The sequence below is a fragment of the Cibotium barometz genome, chromosome 36 (genome assembly GCF_041138505.1).
Source record: "Cibotium barometz isolate CiBa-2024 chromosome 36, ASM4113850v1, whole genome shotgun sequence".
Taxonomy (NCBI): domain Eukaryota; kingdom Viridiplantae; phylum Streptophyta; class Polypodiopsida; order Cyatheales; family Cibotiaceae; genus Cibotium; species Cibotium barometz.
In genome coordinates, this window is record NC_141081.1 from 17,895,951 (window position 1) to 17,917,795 (window position 21,845).

Here is a 21,845-nt window from a genome sequence, read left to right on the forward strand (position 1 = left end):
ATAGTATTAATAATTTAAGTGTGTGTCAAGATTGTTCTCAACCCTTTTTGGGGCAATTACACCTACTATATAGACTAGTTTAGGAGCCTTTGTTCAGTGTGCTCAAGCGCTCTTGTAAGCCAGACATCCTCCATCCAGATCCTGCCATCAAAACTCCTTATTACGAGCACAAAGGTGGGCGAACAGCCATCAGTTTGTAATCAAAGTTTGCAAGCAGTAATATTGTTTACTTTCCACTTCTTTCGGTAATATAGTGCTTTGTGTTGTGAAGACTCTGCTTCGGCTATTGTGTATTCTTACAGAGGAAGCTTCAAGGCAGATCGGATCGCATGCATAGACGGCAAGAGGCCTTCTTGTGCACATGGCATGGGGAGCCCTTTCTCTAAGCAGGCTGGCGAGATCATTTGGCATTACAGGCCGCTAGTGTGGTTTTAACTCACCCCCTATGAGGTAGTTTCCCTCCGAGAGTGACCAGCTATGGAGGGAACCACCCTCCCTGTTTTCTTTTGCATCTTATGAGCATGTACACCTAGCCTATGGCTAGTGTTTTTTACTAATAGAAGGATCTCTTTCCCAGATTTGAAAAAAAAAACCACTGGCAGAGATGTATGGACACACACCCAGACGCACACAGAAGAAGAAATCTTATAATGCCTGTTAGTAATCAACCTAAAAACCAAATAATGCAGTCACCTTAACATTCCTAAGGCCAACTAACCAAAGAAATAAGCAATGCAGAAATCGTCATAAAAGACCAATTACCTTCCTTCTACTGATGCCACCAAAAATCCGAGAATCTGGACCTTGCATGATGACTTCTTCAGGCTGAAAACCAATGTCACAAACAAAATCTTGCATGAATCCCAAGAATTTATACCAACACACTTATATAATTGCAATATTACCAAGTATAGAAAAACAACTGTCTTCTTAGTCAGATACCTCATTTGTGTCTCTCAGACCCCCTGGTCTCACAATGGTGTAATCAAGTCCAGACCTCTGTAAGTATAGCTCAGCTTGCTTCTTCCTGAATAAACGCATTCACATTCTGAATCATGATGTAATGCTTAGATATAAAGAGAAAAACACCCGCTCAAAACATGACTTATTACCAAAACAGCAGTGGGATCAATTGTAGGTATGTGACACCAATAGTTGAGATTAGAATAAACTGGAAAAACAAGGAAAACGTATTAATGACAAGAAGAACGAACAAGAAAATAAATGGACATGCAAAAGTAGAAGACTCAAAAAACAAAAGGATTACCTTCTTGATACTCCCATGATTCTTGGCTGCTGATATAAGGTTCAAAACACCTTCATACTCCACCTGCATAGTAATCCAATCCTTCAAAGGTTATTAAAATACAAAAGCAATCAAAATCACTATATATAACATGAAAAGACATGCAACTCTTTGCAAATCGATACCATAGGATGACAAAACACAAAAATGCACAGCGCAGGCCTTATCTTTTTCAAATGTGTTGGTACAGTGCTCTAAGATTGATCCCAACCTGATAGGTGCTAAAAGGATCAAAAGGGAAAGCTCTCGCTCCAATAGCACAAACAACTACATTGCTGCAAATTTTCAAGTGACACATTTCCCCATTAAATCCCTACTTTGTGTGACCAACATTTATATTCAACATCTCTTTAGAAATGAAGGGGCTGAAGTGGCAGGTATACCAGTCTCCAATTGCTTTCTTGACTGTTTCATACTTGTACAGATCAGCCTCAATAACCTGAAACCACAAGCTCTCAGCACAACTGATTCTGACAAAAATCTCTTACATAAATAGAAACATGTGGAGATAAAAATGTTACAGCCATAAACAAACCATAAGCAACAAGTGCACACACCCTCATGCAATTAAGTTTAATAATTACCTCACAATTTTTCAATTGTTGGATTGAGCGTGCTTTGAAAACATCTCGTACTAAAGCTCGAACTGGTACACCTTTAGATTCTAAATTCTCAATTAACAAACTGAAACACGAACAAAAAAACCAAACATAAATTCTCAAAGTATCACATTGATTTCATTAGAGTAAGAGAATGTGTTTCAATTGCACCCAAGTATAAGTGAAAGCAATAAGTTGTTGATTGCATCTTCGAAAAGTCCAAAGTCAAATTTCTTTGCCATCTGTACATTACCACTCCAGGCCTTGCTATAGATGGATACATTTATTGGACAATGATCATGGAACAATGTGATTTGCATGTACAAAAACATGTGCATTCAATCTACAACAAAAACTCAGGCAAACAAAGTGCAAACATGGTGTTGACCATTTGTAAATACAATGGACAAGATATTTCAAAACAACGCCATGAGTCCTTCAAATTAAATAATGCAATTCAATTTGCTATTTGGTTGATTTTCAGTGTATACTCATTTCACACAAGTGGCAATGTGTAAAACACCTGTCCTTTGTCAGCCAAAGTAAATAATGTAGGTATGGGTAAACCCCAACAGTGGTATCAGAGCTTGGCTGCATATCCCTGCCCATGGAGTTTCCGGCGCCAAGCTTCCTGCGTCCGTCCGTCGGCAGCTGCGTTTCCGACTCTCACAGTCCGCCGGCCGTCCGGCACCTTCTGCGCACTCCGTCCAAGCTCCCGCCTGCCTGGTCTCACTGCCGCCCATTTCAGCCTCCGCAGAGGGCGGAGCTAGTGGGGAGGGCTCCACCACCGCCCCGCCCGTGTCGACAACGCTCGAAGCCTGAGAGGCAGCCCACGGCGGAGGTCAGCCCTCTTTTGGGCTTACGTGGCAAAGCCCATTTTTTTGCCCAAAAAAAGGTCATTTTTTCCGTCGCTTGGTGGTCCGTGCCGTCATTGCTTAGTCCGTGCCATCGTCACTTGGTCCATGCCATGCCCGTCTCGCCGCCTGCAGCAACTCCGTCCGGCGCTTTCCCGTGCACCTATCTCACTCCCGTTGCCTGCGTCTTGGTCGCCTCCAGCATCAGTCCGCCATCGCCAACACCTGTACCTTAGTTGTCTCCAACAACAGCGCCTGAGCCAGCAAACCAGCACCTTCTGTGTGTAGACAGGCGAACCAGCTCAGGCTTCTGTGTATAGAAGCTCCCGCTAGCTGCAGAGTCCACAGAGCACGTCTGCACACAGAAGCTCTCGCCTGAGGAGCTCGCCGTCTGCTGAAAATGCAGCTCGCCGTCTGCTGCCCTTCAACGCTACTCCCGTCACGTCAGCAACCAGCTGCACCATCTTGCCTGCAACCTCCTCTCAAAAATCAAGTAACTATTTTTTGGTTCAAATGAAGGGGCTTTTATGAATTTATTGCGTCATTGCAAGATTCAAGTGTAGGCAAGAGTGAAGGGCAGCATTAGGGTGCAGGATTCAGAAAAAATTTGGGGATTTGTCAAAAATTTGGGGTTTTTTCAGAATTTGGGGATTTTCAAAAATTGCACAATTGCATTTACAGGACACGGAGAAAATTGGGGCTTTCGTGAAATCATTGCTTAATCGCAAAATTGAAGCTCATTGGTACACAGATTTATGGGGCTTTATCCCATTAGTGCTTAGAAATTAGGGGATTTTCAGCATTGCAGCCTGAAATTTGGGGCAAAACATTTGTACAGGACATTGTGGTTGCCTAGCATTGCACTCCGGTGCAATTTGTATTTTGCCTGCAAGTTCTTTTTACAGCATATTTGGTTGCACGTGTTTGCATATCTCTTGGTGTCGAGATTTGAGCAAATGGCTGGAAATACGACCGACATATTCGGGGTTTTGTCCCAACAGGACAAATTGGATGGCAAAAATTACTCCCTATGGAGTTTCATGGTTCGAAATCTACTTGTGGCCAAAGGATTATGGGGTTATGTGTCAGGTGAAGATGTACAGCCTGTTGACATAGCACCTAACACGCCTAGCCGTGGTGCTCAACAAGCAGCAATACCGACTCGTCCCTCACAAGAGCAGAAAAGATAGGATACTCGAGATGCCCAAGCGATGGCTTTGATTGCTTTGTCAGTAAAGCGATCAATCATACCACATATTTGGTCTTGCACGACCTCACGGCGAGCTTGGGATGTACTTGAAACCATATATCAGGCAAAGAATGAGGCCAAGGTTGCATTTCTCAAGAAAGAGCTTGAGAACTTGGACATGAATGAACATGATAGTATGGTTGATCCTCTTACGAAGATCCAGGATCTTCGGGAGCAGCTGCTCAACATTGATGAGGTCATTTCCGAAAAGGAGCTGGTTTCCAGAACACTATCATCTTTGCCAAAAACCTACTTGAATTTCCACACATCGCCTGAACCAATCTTGTTTGAAGAGTTGGTTGGTTTGTTGCTACACGAGGAGCAGAATCTGAAGAACAAATCTTCCACCATGCGTGGGGATGGGGCTTTTTCTGCCCAAGACAAGGGCAATGGAAAAGCCAAACACAGTTTTCAGCCAAAGGTTGATTCGGGACAGCCTTCACAAAAAGGCTAAAAATGATGCAGGCAAACCCAAAACGAAGGGCAAATGTCACTACTGCAAGAAGCCAGGTCATTACTTGAAAGAGTGTAGAAAGAGGCTTGCAAAGGAGAAAAAAAAGGAAAGCGGCATGGCTGTAGATTCTTCTTCATCACCTACAAGGAAAGATGATACATCAGTAAATCTTGTGCAGGATGAGTGGACTTTCATCACTTGCAGTTATGGTGTATCTTTGGAGCATATGTCTCTCAGTGTCAATGAAACACACGACACATGGTATTTTGATAGTGAATTGATTCGTGTATAAACTTTTTATATATATATCTTATCTTTGGCATGATTGTATTGTGTAAAAAGGCTGTTTTAACAAACCTTGTGAAAAGGGCCTTAATTAAGGAACATGTTTATTTATGTCAAACAGTGTGGTAGGATTAATTAGAAAACAAATTGATGCGTGAGTAGGGTGGAAAGTGGGAGGATGGAATGCCCCGATGGCACCATCCTACGGACGGGTGGACCCGATTAGTAGGGTAGCTTTCCAACAGATTAAGTGAAAGCCCTACGCTAGATAATTAGGTTCTTGGGCAACTCTATTCTAGAAGACTAGGTCAGCGGTTGTGCCTTGCATGGATGAGGAAAAAAGCGTTGTCTCTAGAAATCAAGTCTAGTAGTTGCCCAATTTATGATAAATGCTAAACACATCACCTCTCGTAGGGATTTGTTTAAGAAGCTTATAGCTGCCCCAGAAGGCAAGCAGGTAACATGCGCAAACAATTCTTCTTATCCAGTTCAGGATGTTGGTGAGGTGATCCTCATAACAACAGATGGTGAAGACTTATGTCTTTCAGATGTATTGTATCTGCTAGGGTTCATGCAGGGGAGATCACATTATCTTACTGCTCTACACAGGACAATGTTGCAGATCTATTCACGAAGGCGTTACCTCGAGAGAAGTTTGAAGCTTTCCGCAAAGCTTTAGGCTTACTCTCCCACATAGAGTGATTTGCTATCGACCTTGTACAGGTTCACATTGCCACCACAGGGGGGTTTATTAGCATATATGCTATGAGTTATGACACATATGCTATGAGCAGTGCCACATGTGAACATGGGCTAACCAAGGGCACTTTTCTCCCTTTGGGTTTTTCCCCTTGGATATTAGGTGTGAAAGGACACCACACTTATTTTATTGTATTATGATATTGTGGAGTCAACTCCCTTGCTCCACACATCTTGTATCTATCTACTTTGAGTAGCAATCACCATCTCTCTCCCTCTCTTGAGAGCTTGCTGCTGTGTACCATCTTTGTGTGTGTGTGTGTGTCTTTGTTTCTATGAAACCCTAATCCCCAACATTTAGGGCTGCATTTTCTGGCCGGCCTGCATGCTGCATTTTTCTTGCTGCTGGAGGCCACTTTTGTGTAGTGCGTTTTGCTTCACAGCTGGTTGTCTAGATGATGTGCGTATTTTTCCCCTGAGATGGCCTTCTTGATGAGCTTCGTTTTAGGGATACAGGTGGCTAAACAGCCTTCTATGCTCTCCTTCAGATGATAAAGATATGATTTATCTCTATGCTCCCTTATGCAAGCATTCAAGGGTCAATTGCCTCTTCCTGCTTGGGCTGACCCTTGAGCTCACAGGTTGCAAAATAATTTATGCCCTTGGTTGGTTGCTCTTACATAGGCATCAAGAGCTAGGGTTGGCCCTAAGATTGCTCTCAAAATATGTGCCCTTAAAGTCTCTTTACATAGGCTCCCTCCATCAGCCCAATAATTGGTCCACCTTTGCCCCTTTTTGGTCCACACTAAGGGTGCCCATGGGCTGGCCCCCCAACCAAATAGTCTTGCAAGTGCCCGGTTGGCCAGTACAACATTATACCACTTGCAAAGAGGGTTACATAGATTTGTGCCATAGGCAAAATGGACACTGACCCTAAATCTAGATGGCACCTAGCAACTTGTCGCTTGGACTAGGGCTCACAACGTGCTCTTCGCCCATCAAAAAAGGTGATTGACTGTCCTAGAATCTGCACAATGTCCACGTGGCACCCTAGGACAATGGTGCACATGACATCCCCTCTTGCTTAACTTGTTGGTAGGATCTAGACCGCTTTCAAATAATCTGCCAACAACGACGACGGATACTCCTCGAAGAAGTCCTCATCCAACCATACCGCTCTCTGGGCACCCTGGTCTTTGAACATGGTGAGGACTTGCCGCTTCTTCCAACCGATACCATGCTTGAATCAGTGCAACGCACCCTATTCTGGCTCTAGGATCTCTACATCATCAACTCATCAATGATGTCTGGTGATTTGTCATTTGGGATTTCCAAAGGGTACCCTAAAACAACTTTAACCAACTAACATAAGAAACAATCATGCATAGACCAACTGTGAAGTAGCTGAAGCTTCATGGAGACGTCATTAATCTTTTTAACAATGGGAAAGGGACTAAAGTACGAAAAGATGACTTTGCACAACGCTTGCCCACTTGTTTAAACCTTTGTTTCATGACCTCAAAATATATCCAATCCCCTTCTTTGAACGACACGTCTCAACATTGTTTGTTAGCTTGGCAGGTGTATGCCTCTTAAACTTTGGCCAGCCTGCTCAGGTTTCTCCAAGGTGCTAGTCATTCCCCGATGACCACCGGTGACGGCATCATGCATGTCATGGAGTTGTGGCCGGTACACCTTGAGAACACAAATACGGTTCTTATATAAGAGCCACCCATCATGTATCAAGAAATCATACGCCTCTGTGGTTTCTACAGCTTTCCCACCAAGTACCAAACTCGCCTAAGTCTTGACATCTCATGAAGACTATTTCTCTTGAGGTCTAGCAAGGTGGGGAACACGTGAGATATAAATGATGTAGCTCCCTTCAACTCAATCCATTGGCCACTGGATTGGCCTTACCTGGAAGATACTCGATCATACCACCAAATTGTTTTGAAAGATCTAACTCCAGTGAGCCTAGCCTCCAATGCGCACTAGGCATGGTCTCTAACCACCTAAGTGCTTAATGATCCATGCAAACGGGGAATTCATGAAGGTACAACTTACAAGACCTAGGCTAGGGTTTTGGAAAGCCCATGGCTATATGCAGGGGGGGGGGGGGGGGAGTGAGAGAGAGAGAGAGAAAGAAAGAAAGAAAGAAAGAAAGTTATATTAACGTCCACGGGAGGCCGAATCCGACCTATGGGACAGATCAGGTACATCCATTTACATTCCACTCTGGGTATCGATGCCAAAGAGGCATAAAACTGAAAAAAAATAACTCAAAGTGAGAGAGAGAGAGAGAGTCGACAGCATCAAGAGATAAACAAGTAATTGCACAACACAATGTAATGCTCCATTGATTGTGCTGAACTTACAAAGTAGAATGCTTTTTGTAGGCCAGAAAGTAACCTTATCTTTTGACACATACATAGGACACATGTCATACACACACAAACCTAATGACATGTGGAAACTTATCTTATCCACATTTAAGGGGATGTTCACACCTAAGCAAGTGTTCACACACACATACGCATGAATAAGATTACTCACACACACAAAATCCTTTTAGGGGGCTGTTCACACACACACACACGCGGGTCAAACAAGATGGACACACATGGATGGTACACACACATGAAGCTCTGAAATACCCAACAAACCCCCCTTCGGAGCAATCAATAGCCACATTGATTTGGGCTCAACAGTGCACTCTAATGCTCTGTCTAAGACATGTTCCCTGATATTAGAATTTATGCATCTCAGTGTTTTGGGGCTGTACCTATTATTGAGTATTTTATGCATTTTCTCCTATTTATTTGTCTTGTGAGCAGTCAGCCAGCTCAATTGTACAAGTTCACCATTCTCTTGCTGGCCAATTGCCATTGTAAAGCTTCAAGCCAATATAAAAGGTGATCTTGTCCACAAGCTCTCTCTAGAGTCTACTCTCTCTCGTCTTGTTTATGCTTCCGCCTGTGCATTCTCCAACATGGTATCTGTCACCAGCCTGGACATTTCCCAGTCTGAAAGGGGTCTGGTGGACTCCAGGATGTTTAAATATTTGGAAAGTACAAGCTTTGGGAATGGGAGATTATCCTAGAATACAAAGGACCACACTCCTAAAATTTAGGAGAGTCGCTATTTTTCGCCCGACTCCGATGGAAATTCTGTTCGCGTCATTACATCTGGAATTGAGGAGATACCAAGAGTTGGCAAAGTGCCTATGACAAAATGTCTACCAATTGGGATATTTTTAGAGATAAGTTTATGGAAGGACCCATCTCTTAGATTGGGACATGTGGCAAGAAAGTGGACCAAAGTGAGACAAGTGGCCTGACACTTGTTAGAAAGTGGATCAAAGTGAGACAAGTGGCCTCACACTTGTCACTTCAGCTATTGTGTGGCTCTCCACTTGTCATTGTAGCCTTCTCTTGCCATTTTAGCTCATGGGAGGCCCAAATCTATAAATTGGAGCCCTCTCTCTTCATTAATAGAGGCTCTCTTGCTGCACACTAGCCTCTACCACCGTTACAGGCTGCCCTAATGATGGCTACTCTCTTTCTCTCTCTCTTGAAGGCTGCCCATGAAGAATACCGACTGTTGGGGACTGTTTTGGAGGCTTCCATCGCGAAGAAATACTGAAGGCAAGGGTATTTAATCATTTATTATGATTTCTAGCCATTGTACTTGTTGTACTAGCATTTATACTTGCTGTACTTGCTGTACCAGCCCTTGTACGGACTGTACTAGCTTCTGTACTTGTTGTACCACCCATTGTACCGGCTGTAACAGCTTCTGTACTTGCTGTACCTACTGTACCAGCCACCGTACCACCTGTACCAGCCACTGTACTGGCTGTACCAACCATTGTACCTGCTGTACCGGTTGAATGGAGAGTTGTACTTGCTGTAGCCTTTCTATTGCATGAAGACCCGTGGTTTTTGGGGAAGAATCAGTACCCACACGGAGGTATATGGATTATATTGTTGGCTCGGCATTTCTACAGCCTATGTTCCGGCTTGGTTGCCTCATGTTGGGCTGTGTTATGGCATTTGTATATGGATAATCCGGCATCTCCCGTGGGGAGAGTAAGGCCCTCAAAGCTTGTACATGATATTATTCTCCTTGGGTAATAAAATACTCCAAGGGGGGGTCGGCCCATTCCGGCCTCTATGCGGTGTCACACGTGCAAGCTCCATTTTCAGCATTTGTGGATGTTTTGTCCAGCTTTATGTTTTATGCAAAGTGATGATGGATATGTGTTAAGGCTGTGGCCATGTTTAAATGTTTTAATATGCATTGATGGTATCAACAAGTGTGTCAAAGGCCCTAGTCCCCCGGGCACCCGCCGCGAGTTTCAATATCACTCGCTTAGGTTCAGGCTGCTCCATCTTCTACAGATCTTCCCGCCTTCTCATCTGTACCTTGCGTTTTTTGCCCTAGCTCCTCCTGGCTGAAGATCAGTCCCGAACAGTGGCTGCGTTTTCAAACACTGCTGTGTTTTTTGGTCCAGCCAGCCCTTCCCTTGCTGCCTTGGTGGCTGCGTTTTTCTCCTACAGAGGCTGCTCCATATTCTGCAAATCTGCCCGCCTTCTCATCTGTACCTTGTGTTTTCTGCCCTAGCACCTCCTGGCTGAAGATCAGTCCCAAACAATGGCTGCACTTTCAAACACTGCTGTGTTTTCTGGTCCAGCTAGCCCTTCCCTTGCTGCCGGCCAGTTTGGTGGCTGTGTTTTTCTCCTACAGAGGCCAGCCGGCCAAGTACTTGGCTGCGTTTTCTTCTATAGAGGCAAGCGTTGGAATTTTGGCTGCAAACTCTGCTGTGGCATCAGTTGTTGCCGAGTTCTCTTGCATGTGGAGTTGCTAGACACGTGGCTGTACATCTTCTTCTTCCTCCACGAGTCACTACCCTTCCGGTAGGAGGTTCCCGGAGGTTTCTTGGACTATTTTGCTGCTATCCAGCCTCCTCTCTCAAGTTTGTGTCACCAGTTGGCCACCCAATTGGTCCACCCGTGCTTTCTTATCATGTATGTACATTGGACTGGTGTCCATGGCAGTTGTTTATGCCGCGGATTGATGCCACTCATGTGATACTGTAGACTTGGCTTTCCGTTGGGACTTGTGCCTCTGTGTACATGCCCGGAAATGCTTGGTGGATTGGTGTTCCATTGGGTCTGGTACCTCGTGTACTTGCCTGGAGCACGTCTATTTTGGTATAGTCTCATGAACGGGGGTTATCCATACCAATGCTGCATTGCATAGCATCTTTATGTCCTTGCTTGCTTGCTTGACCAATGTGTAGTTCCGGGTGCTTTACAGGATGAGCAAACTCATGTGGTGCACAATAGGGAACATGAATATGTGGGACAGTCGTCCCGTGGCAAAGAGAAGATTTAAGAAGAAGAGTCCATAGTCTTGAGGACTGAACTTACTCGTATGCAGGCTCTTCTCCATGCACAACAAGAAGAATTGAATCTCTACCCCCGCGAGGATCCATTGATACATGACCGTTTGAAGGCCAAAAAAGCTGAATCTTATATGGATCATGCAATGGCAATGATTGCTCAAGAGTTGCACATGCAACCGAGGGATGCAGCACGTGCATACTTGGCTCGTACCGAGGATGCCTATGCAGAAAAGACAACCATCCCACATGTCTTGGAATCCCCACAAGTGCCCGAACAAGAACTTATGTCTAAAAGGATGAATCTACATGCTATGGGAGAGGAACAATCGTGACTTCACGCCATGCAGGAATACCTTATGTAGCCCGTGGTGAAGGATACAATGTTTATGGCAGTGGTCAAAATGTATGTCAAATGCCATTGCCAGCTGAAAATGTGCATGCACAGCACGTGCATCATGGGCTGCAATTTTCTGTTGGTGCAGGTATTCCGCGTATCTCTCATGCCACTCATGCTTTCGAGTGTGCTCGTGAGAGAGAAGTTATGGCTGAAAATGTATCAATGCATGTTGAGGGGCCAGCCATGCCTCATGCTTACAGGGCACATGTATCTATGCCTTATGCATCACCTTTTGGTCCAAAAATGATGCTAGTCACAGGGGCTATCCCAATGGACAAACATGGGGGAAAACATATTGAGATGCACACACATGCATCAAAGTCTCGTGACTTCAAAGCCGGAGACAAATCTGTGAAGTTTGACACATATCATGGGGAATATGATGCATCAAAGGCACTTGCTTTTATTGCCCAGTTTGATATTGCTTTCAGTGATGAGGATTTCACTCAGAAATCCATGATCCGGCATGTAAGCATGTTCATGAAAGGCACTACTGCCCATTGGTGGCTCACGGAGAAGCTCTCACCGAAGCCTGTTAGATCATGGGAAGAGTTCAAGGAGAGGTTCTATGCTCAATTCTTGCCTCCCAATGCATTGAATGAGATAACAATGAAGTGGGATTGGGTAAAGCAAAATACAAAAGTTTTGGAAAGGGCTTTTGGAGGTGTCTCCATTTATGCATGTCACCGAAGCGGAAAGGAAGAAAAGGTTTCAATCGAGATTGCAACCCGTGTACAAAGCGAGACTACAAATGTATCCTGGTCATACCTTACACCAATTAATCGCAGCCGCCACCGCCACCAAGCAATTGGAACTCAAATTGAGTCGATCCAATAAGGCTAAACCCTCATTTCAAGGCAAAGAGAGGGCTGTCCAAAACCTGCAAAATGATGGACAGCCACCTAAAAAGGACCAAAACCAAGGTAAAAATGGTACAAAGGCTCAAAATAACACTACCAAGAAGCGTCCCTTTAAACTGAGAGACTATGGTCTTACTCCGGAACAGAAAAAGTAATATATAAGTGAGGGGAAATGCTTTACTTGTGGTAGCACCGAGCATATTGCAAAGGCATGCCCAAACAAGAAGAAGCATGATAATGCAAATGCATCAAAGCCTAATGTGCATATGGTTCCGGATGTGCAGGGCAACACTTCACATGATAGCAAAGATAGGGTTGTATGTAAAGCTTGGAGACAGCTCAAAGATCAGCCCGCTTTGTTCATGTTTGATGATTGTGCATCTGAAAATTTCATATCCACACAGATGGCAGCTGCTTTGGGTATTGAAGTGGAGGACATGGGTCCTCAAATTGAAGCAGGGGCTGCCTTTGTTGGTAGAGAAGTGCAGGTCATGCCTATTTTTGGCAAGTTGCGCATACACACTCAAGGCTATGTGGATCATGAGGATTTTCTTGTGGCGCCTTTGAATGGTTGTGATGTATTGCTTGGAAAGCCTTGGCATACACGTATTGATCCGTGCAAAAGGCTTACAAGACCAACAGGATCACCTTCATGCATAAAGGCCGAGAACATGTAATTGATGCTGGTGAAGAGGGTGATACCACTCCCCTTGTATCTCATGTACAAATTAAGAAAGTAATGAAAAAGAGTGTTTTTGCGTACTTGATTTTTGTACGAGATCATGTTGAGGAAAATAATGTACATGTAATGATAGGCTGAAATTTTTGCAAGAGCACAATGATTGTTTTGCTGATGAGTTACCAAATGAGTTACCACCTGTACGACTGGAAGATCATCGCATTGATCTTGTGCCGGGTAGCTCACCACCTAATAGGCCAGCCTATCGTGTAAGTGCATCCCAAAAAGAGGAGATCATGAAGCAAGTGAATGAGCTTCTTGAGAAGGGTTTGGTTCAGCCAAGCTCTTCCCCATATTGTTCACCCGTCCTCTTGGTTCAAAAGAAAGATGGATCCTTTCGTATGTGTGTGGATTATAGAGCTTTGAATAAGCTTACCATCAAGAATCGGTTTCTGATTCCACGCATAGACAACATCCTTGACAAGTTGGATGGATCGGCATGCTTTAGCCGAATTGATCTCAAGAGTGGATATCATCAAGTGCGTGTAGTGCCTCAGGATGTACACAAAACTGCTTTCAGGACAGCATTTGGGCTTTATGAGTATCTTGTTATGCCTTTTGGTCTTACAAATGCCCCGGCTACATTCAATAGAATGATGGATCGCATATTCCGTGGGTACAGGAAATTTACAGGTGTCTTCTTTGATGACATCCTAGTCTTCTCGAAGACCGAAGAAGAGCATAAAGCTCATTTGGCTATTGTTTTTGAAGAGCTCCATAAGCATAAACTCTTCATAAATGCAAAGAAGAGTGAGTTCTTCTTGTCAGAGATACATTATCTTGGGCATATTGTGTCCAAAGATGGGGTGCGGATGGATCCTGCAAAGATTGATGCAATTTGGAATTGGCCTGAATTGAGTTCGGTGCATGAGATCCGTAGTTTTCTTGGATTATGCTCTTACTAACGCAGGTTCATTCGGCACTTTGCATGGATTGCTTCTCCTTTACATGATTTGACAAAGAAGAAGGCCGTGTTCAAATGGACTAATGTAGAGAGAGATGCATTCCTCAAATTGAAAGATGCAACTACTCATGGTCCAGTGTTGATCATTCCAGATTTGCAAAAGCCTTTTTGTGTGGAATGTGATGCATCTGGAAATTGCATAGGAGCTGTCCTTAATCAAGAGGGACATGCCGTGGCTTATGAGAGTCGTAGATTGCATGATGCAAAGCTATCTCCTGGCATTTATGAGAAAGAGCTCTTGGCTGTAATTCATGCACTTACTATATGGAAACATTACCTTCTTGGGACTGATTTCACTGTGAAGACAGACCACCAGAGTTTGCGGTATTTTCTTACTCAAACTAAGTTGTCAGAGAAGCATATGAGGATGGCCAATTTCCTCTCTATGTTTCATTTTCAGATCTTGCACACCCCGGGAAAGAAGAATGTAGTGGCTGATGCATTGTCATCACGAAAGCTGTATGTAGCAGCTATCTCGGTTGCCTCTCATGGGGACTTGTCTACCATGCGTGATTTGTATCATACGGATGCTGATTTTGCCACTATTTGGGCTGATTTGATGGCTGGTCATGCACATGCCTCATATGTGATCAAAGAGGGTTATCTCATGAAAGATAATTGCCTTTGTGTGGGGTGTGACATGAGGCAAAAGGTTTTGGATGAGTGCCATGCTCCTCCATATGCTGGTCATAGAGACATAATGCCTACTACACACATGATTGAGCGGTATTTCTTTTGGCCAGGTATGCGGAAGGGCATAGAGACACATGTACGTGGATGTATCACCTATCAAAAAGTCAAATTTGATAGGCAAAAGGCACCAGGTTTGCTTCAGCCATTGCCTGTTCCCACGCAGCCATGGGAAAGTATTACAATGGATTTCATTATGGACTTGCCACGTAGCCAACAGGGTAATGATACAATTTGGACAATTGTGGACAGGTTTAGCAACAAACTCATTTCTTGCCGGTCAAAAAGACCATCAAAGCTGAGCATATGGTTTAAATATATCTTGCACAAGTGTTCAAACATCATGGAATGCCGAAGTCCATTGTGGGGGATATAGATCCCAGGACTACAAGTCTCTTTTGGCGGGCCTTATTTGATAATATGGGCACCAAATTGGACTTCTCATCAGCTTATCACCCTCAAACGGATGGGCAAAGTGAGGCTGCAAATTCAGCTGTGTTGGATCTCTTGAAATGTTATGTGGCGGATCAGAAGTCTTCTTGGGAGAAGTACTTACCACTTGTGGAATTTGCATACAACAACACGGTGCATGCATCTACGGGAAAGGCCCCGTTTGAGATTGTTTATGGTAAGGTGGTTTGTCACCCATCCTTCGCACAAAGGATAAGATATTTGCAGCTGATGAGTATGTAAGAGACTTGGACATTGCTTTTGCTCAGGTGCAGACAGCCACTGCAAGGTCACAAGACAAGCATAAAAAGGCTGCCGATAAGCATAGAAGGCAATTGGATGTTAAAGAGAATGATTGGGTATTGCTGAAATATAAGAAAGCAAGACTTGCAAAGAGGCCTGGCAAAGAGGGTGCATATCCTAAGCTTGCAACTAGGTACTATGGGCCTTTTCGAGTGATCGAGAAGATCAATGAAGTGGCTTTCAGATTGGCATTACCTAGTCATTGGCACATACACAATGCTTTTCATGTGAGACTCCTTCGCAAGTATGTAGGGCCGGAGCCCAGTGAAATAGTCATTGCGGATCCACCAGAAGTGGATGAGCTCGAGGAGATCTTGCAGCAGCCAGAGCAGATTGTGTATCACAAGGAACGCAAGCTTGTTGCAGGCAAAGTTGTGAGGCGTTACCTTGTGAAGTTTAGGATCTATCTTCCCATTGATGCTGAATGGGTAGATGAAGAGTTCTTCAAAGATTGCCCGCATGTGCTTCAGACATATTTGGATGCTTTTCAGTTGCGGACAACTGTTTAGAAGCCGGGGGGGATGTCACCATTTGGCCACCCAATTGGTCCACCCGTGCTTTCTTGTCATGTATGTACATTGGACTGGTGTCCATGGCAGTTGTTTATGCCGTGGATTGATGCCACTCATGTGATACTGTAGACTTGGCTTTCCGTTGGGACTTGTGCCTCCATGTACATGCTCAGAAATGCTTGGTGGATTGGTGTTCCATTGGGTCTGGTACCTCGTGTACTTGCCTGGAGCACGTCTATTTTGGTATAGTCTCATGAACGGGGGTTATCCATACCAATGCTGCATTGCATAGCATCTTTATGTGCTTGCTTGCAATTGAAATTGCATGCTGTTTTCATGCTTGCTTGACCAATGTGTAGTTCCGGGTAAGGGGACGCCCACCCGTGAACCGTGCGTGTGAAATTGTCTGCTGACATGGTTGTGTGGCATGTGAACAGGTGGTAAGTATTACCCAATCTAGGCTCAAATAGCCCTTAGGACTTGGCCAATATTTATAAGTGAGTGCGTTCCCACTTCATTAAAGTTTGGGCGCCCAAAAGTCACTTATAATTTATGACCGCTTCCAAGTTCACACTCACTGAAGTCCCGAGACGGACAAGACTCAATGTCCAGGACCTGATCCTCCCCTTTTACTCATAAATGGGCATCTCCCCATGTCCCTTCACCTGATTGGACCCCAATTCACTTACTTATTAAGAGAAAATTCGTGTTTTCTCTTCATGAAGATTTTTGGAGACTAAAAACTCTGTTTTTCCACCATTTCTCTCCATTTCCAAGCTCTCCATAGCCATACCCAACTTGCTAGGGTGTTTTCCAAGCTTCCAAGAGTGTTTCCAAGTGCTAATCTCTCTCCTACTCACTCCCAATGATTGAAATTCAGCAAAACAACTCTCATTTTTGCTGTAATTTCTGATCTCTTTGCTGAAAACCCTAATTTCAGCCTTCCTTTCTCAAGTTGAACCATAGGGGAAGCTTTCCCAAGGTTCCCTTCATCCTCTTGAAGACTTTTGTCGCGAAGAAAGGCGACAAATCAAAGATCTCAACACTCCAAAGACTTCCATCGCAAAGACTTCCACTGTCATCGACTCTACTTGCTATTGGTAAGCTTTTATGCTTAAATATGGGAGCAAGTAGCAGGAGGGAGGAACCAGATTACAAGATCACATACCCTATGTAGTGTTCTCTTGTCCTACATGCTCTCTTACAGATTGTTGCTACCATGTGTTGGTGGAACAATAGAGAGCAGATGGTAGGGAACATGGGCACTTGAGAGGGTAGTGTGGGTTGCAAGTCTACATCGACAACCACTTGTTTGCAATACTGCATTCATATGCATTGGTATGGAAATCTGGTCAGAAATGCCCACATGACACTATGTACTTGATTCTCTCAAGATCAATAAACTTTATTTGAGGAAGGGGTCGGCCGTTCCAGCTCATTGTGTGTCTCTTGTCAATGCAGCAATTTACTTCTTGTATTTGAACAAGTGTCCATCAAATCTTAGTGTACTTAAGTGTATTGATTAGCATTGTGTTCAACCAAGTTACATTTGAGAGGGGGTTGATTGGTTCTGGAGCCTCGCTTCGTTGGAAAGCACTTGAGAGAAGTCTTTGAGAGCTGAGATCTGTGTTTCTTGTTGTTGTGGATATGGCTCCTCCCTGTATGAACAAGGATGACAAGTTGAAAGGACCGAACTATGCCCATTGGAAGCTTCAGATGCGGATCTGGTTCATCCACAAGGGTTTGTGGGATACTGTTCAGGGCACTGAGAGGACGCCCGAGCATCCTCAAAACTCCAAGAGGTGGACACAGGATCAAGAGGATGAATTTGCTGCGGAATTACAAGACTGGGAGAATCAAGAGTTAAAGGCGCATTCTGTGCTTGTGCGGACCATCACAAAGGAGGTCTCACCGACAATGCAAACTCTCACCAGTGCTCATCAGGTATGGTCTAAATTGGAGGATCTCTTTGCTTGAGATTCGTCGATGAGGGCAGTTACCTTGCAAGGGCAGCTCTACGGTTTGTTGTTTCCTAAAGGCAGTTCCATGCAGTAGTCATTCCTCATGAAGGCCAAGGTTATCCATGACCAGTTACTAGCTATGGGTGCTTCTTTGTCCTCTTCTCAGCTGGCTGCACTTATCCTCACCACGCTTCCCCCGGACTATGATGTGATTTCTCGATCTTTGCGGTGCCAAGTCACATCCACTCAGTTGGATTTTGATGACCTTAGCTCCCTACTTTTGGAGGAGTCCGTTCTCGCTTCACAGGGTAAGTTGAAGGTGTCAGTCAACAGTTCTAACCAGACACTTTTCTCAATTCAGAAGAAAGGTTAGAGTCACTGTTTCTCTTGCGAGAAAAGAGGACATCTGTCCAAGGATTGTTTGTCCAAGAAGGAGGACAAGTCCAAGGGCAAGGCTTCATCTCAGAGAAAAGGCAAAGACATGACACAAGATAGTGATACAGATTCTAGTACCACTTCTAGGGCTCCCAGGGCGCTTCTGGCTCAGGAGAACCCAGATGGTGTACTCTAGTACACATTCAGTTTTCCCCCATGTGCTTCCAGCCAGAGGAGACTTGTGGGCGGGAGAGGGGCCTGATTATAGCAGCACTTACTGGTGCATGGGAACCGTGATTCGGAGTTCCGAGCATTAGGCATCTGGCAGAACATGGTTATCTTTTGTGTAGCAGAGATTATGAACTGGATCTATTCCGAGTTCATTGTTCGAGGCTTTTGGGACGTGATGCGTTCCGTCCACTGTTGAGAATTATGGGCGCGGTGTCTCCAGTAGCTCATCATTTATTCTTGGAGTTCACTGCACACTTGTGTGGGAATTTGTGGCCAAGTAAAGTTCCTTGTTGTTCGTGGTGGCATTTTGTTTTGAGGAAATAGGTTGGTGGGTGCTCTCTCCGAGGTGATTCCAGTATTCGCAGTGCTAGAGGGTCCATGGTTGCATCTTCATCGACTTATCTTCTTCCGACTCTTGCACACTATGAGCTGCAGAGGGGGTGTTAGAATTTATGCATCTCAGTGTTTTGGGGCTATACCTATTATTGGATATTTTATGTATTTTCTCCTATTTATTTGTCTTGTGAGCAATCGGCCACACCTAGAGGCAGTTGGCCAGCTCACTCATGCACTATATAAGGAGTTGCCCCATTATTCACTATTTCATCCAATCCCTTGCACAAGTTCAACATTCTCTTGCTAGCCAATTGCCATTGTAAAGCTTCAAGCTAATATAAAAGGTGATCTTGTCCACAAGCTCTCTCTACTCTCTCTCGTCTTGTTTATGCTTCCGCCTGTGCATTCTCCAACACCTCCTACAAACTCAAAGGCTAGTAAGCATGATTCAAAGACCATTGAGATTGGCACAAAAGGATCAGAGTCTCAATAAGCATGGCTCAGAGCCTTAACAAGCATGGACGCGCAGAGACTCAAAGGTCTAGGAAATAGGTGCCAAAAGATCTTGACCACTCATGACTTTCACTTACATCAGTCTCTCAGAAAATCAACCCCCCTAGGACCTAAACAAGGATAAATTGAAGTACTACAGCCGTTTATAACACAAGGCAGTACAAACACATAAAAACTAATATACATGACGAACACTTATTACAAATCTTTTTTGGGAGGTGACCTCGGCACAGAACCCATACGACTCTCATACATAAAAACATAAATATTGATGGGAGATTAGATCCCCCCTCAAACAGATGCCGTTTGCGGCACCAACACCAAGCTAGGCCCGGGGGCTAGGGCACAGAACTTGGAAGACTCAATGTATCGTATGTGCTTTAAAGTAGTTAATTTTGTCCAAAAAAAAAAATCAAAAAAGGCCCAATTTTTAGGGTTTGCAAAGGCTTCAATTGATGGTAGGATCAATTTTGTTGAAACCCCCAAATTAATCGAATGTTTGGAGTCTTTAATTAGAGGATTGTCACCTTGATTTGAAAAAGGCCAAAATCTGGAAAACCCTAAATTTTTTGAATCTGCAGGTTTAATCAGATGAATTTATCGTGATTTTGAAGAAGCCCCAAATTGGCATATGCAGGTACAGGAGGTGGTTGAAGCAGACTTATATTCAATTACTGCAAGAGCTATGCTAGGGATCTGACTTCTACATGCTCTAACTGATGCATTCTCCAAGTGGGTAAGAGGACTAACACATGCAGACTCTCTATGGCTGTGGAGTCTGACCTATGTAGCTCGTGCCTGACATGTCCTAGACTGGGGCCACGGCATACGGCAAATATTCCTAAAAAGGTAAAATCCTACTTATGAATGTTGCACTGATGTAGAGCCAGTGTGTCACATAGCACTCCAATGCAGGGTGCATGTGACAACCCCTCATGGCAAGGAACTTACATCTATGCCAAGGATTATGTAAACTGGCACCTCATGGTAGGGGACTTATGTGACCTTGGTCCACACTCAGATTCAGAGTACGGTATTCCGGTTGGCCTAGGGTCATAATGTCTACGCCCGGAATGACCACTAGAATGAAAGGGAGATTGCCCAATACATTACTTTGCGCATTGCATGGCATACATGCATGCCTAGAACTGTTTTCACCTCAATTGTTTTGTTGCACGTGTAGTTTACAGTAAAGGGACACGAACCATGCCATGAACCATGCGCGTGAATAGCTATATTCATGGGTTGCTGGTAGGTGTGACTCTAAACTCTTTGTTTAATCTTGTTAGAGTTATTGCTCACTTTTCTGTTTTGCAAGTCCATACTTCAGTAAAGTACAACCGAACAAGGTATAAATGAGTTTGGGCATCCACACTTTAATGAAGTGTGGGCAAATAGGCTATAAGTGAGTTTAATTAGATGGCCGCCGAGACCAAGCTCTCATAAAACAGGCCTCCCCCTTTATTAAATTGTTATGGACATCATACTGGAAACCTATGGGAGAGGTGTGGCCTCTTATGAGGTGGTCCAATGGCCACCTTTTTCATATAAGGAAAGGCTCTCTCTCTCTCTCTCTCTCTCTCTCTCTCTCTCTCATCGCAGGACCTTCTCGCGCCAGCTCAGTTTTACCACCTTGAGCACCATGTCACAACGGCCCATGAGGGATGTATTAGGGTGATATGAGAGCTCTCTGCTCATGTACCTAGATCAGATTTTAGAGTTCTAGATTTTTGTTATCTTTCTTTATTACTATTTTGTACCCAGGATTATGTGCCTCATGGATATGATGTAACCTTTTGGTCTCATAGGTCATTTTAGCCTTTTGAAGATGTTAATACAACTTTCTTTCTTTCTTTCTCTCTCTCTCTTACTTTTGATGAGACACCATCAGCTGTGTACTATGTTTTGGTCTCATAGGCCACTTTGGCCTTTTGCAGACGTTAATATATCTTTCTTTCTCTCTCTCTCCTAACAATTCGACCTAATGCTGATTTTTGCCTACAAACTTCAACAAACTCACTGGTAGGAGCTTTTCCTTTGCAGTTAAACCTACCCTACATCTGCGTGTGTGACCATCAAGGTCTCCTATGTCTCGGAGGATGCCAATGGAGCATAGCTCCCTATGGCAAGACACTAGGGATTGGGGAATGAGGTTCTTTGACAAACGCTTCAAAATCGACTCAGGCTTCAACCAATCATGCTTGCAATCTGTTTTCATTGCATGAATGTCATTGGAAATCCAGCATGTGATACCCATGAAAATTGTATCTTGATAATACAACAATATTGAGTCAGCCCTTTCCGGCGGTATTGCTTGTGTCATCTAAATTCCAGCATTGCTATCTTGTTTGGTGTTGAGCCATTTCATCTTGTTTATGGATATTAATAGTTTAAATGTGTGACAAGATTGTGCTCAACCCCATCAGGGCACAGCCAGTTCAGTACCCAGTGTTGATGGCAACACCAACAACAGACTTCTAGTTCACTACATGCTGGATGAGGAGAGTATCAATTCAGAAGCTCCAACAGATCAACAATCATGCTATTTGAGAAAGAATATTTGGGTCATGTTGGGGTATGTAAACATGCAAGGGATCCGAAGATCGAGCCTGTGGATTTGCTTGATGGTGGACCATTAGTGAGGACATGGGAGCTTAG

At 44.1% G+C, this 21,845-nt stretch overlaps 1 protein-coding gene across 1 annotated transcript in view; it reads right to left on the reverse strand.

Moving 5' to 3' along the window:
- The window catches only part of LOC147617558 (uncharacterized), a 44,201-nt gene that overhangs the window by 14,064 nt on the left and 8,292 nt on the right, over positions 1-21,845 (reverse strand). The window contains exons 3-9 of the mRNA XM_086775836.1: positions 1,891-1,990; positions 1,690-1,745; positions 1,518-1,581; positions 1,268-1,330; positions 1,113-1,171; positions 943-1,027; positions 763-825 (exon numbers count right to left, since the gene is read on the reverse strand). Of these exons, the coding sequence (XP_086631962.1) occupies positions 763-825; positions 943-1,027; positions 1,113-1,171; positions 1,268-1,330; positions 1,518-1,581; positions 1,690-1,745; positions 1,891-1,990 (490 nt within the window). The remainder of the gene's footprint in view (positions 1-762; positions 826-942; positions 1,028-1,112; positions 1,172-1,267; positions 1,331-1,517; positions 1,582-1,689; positions 1,746-1,890; positions 1,991-21,845) is intronic.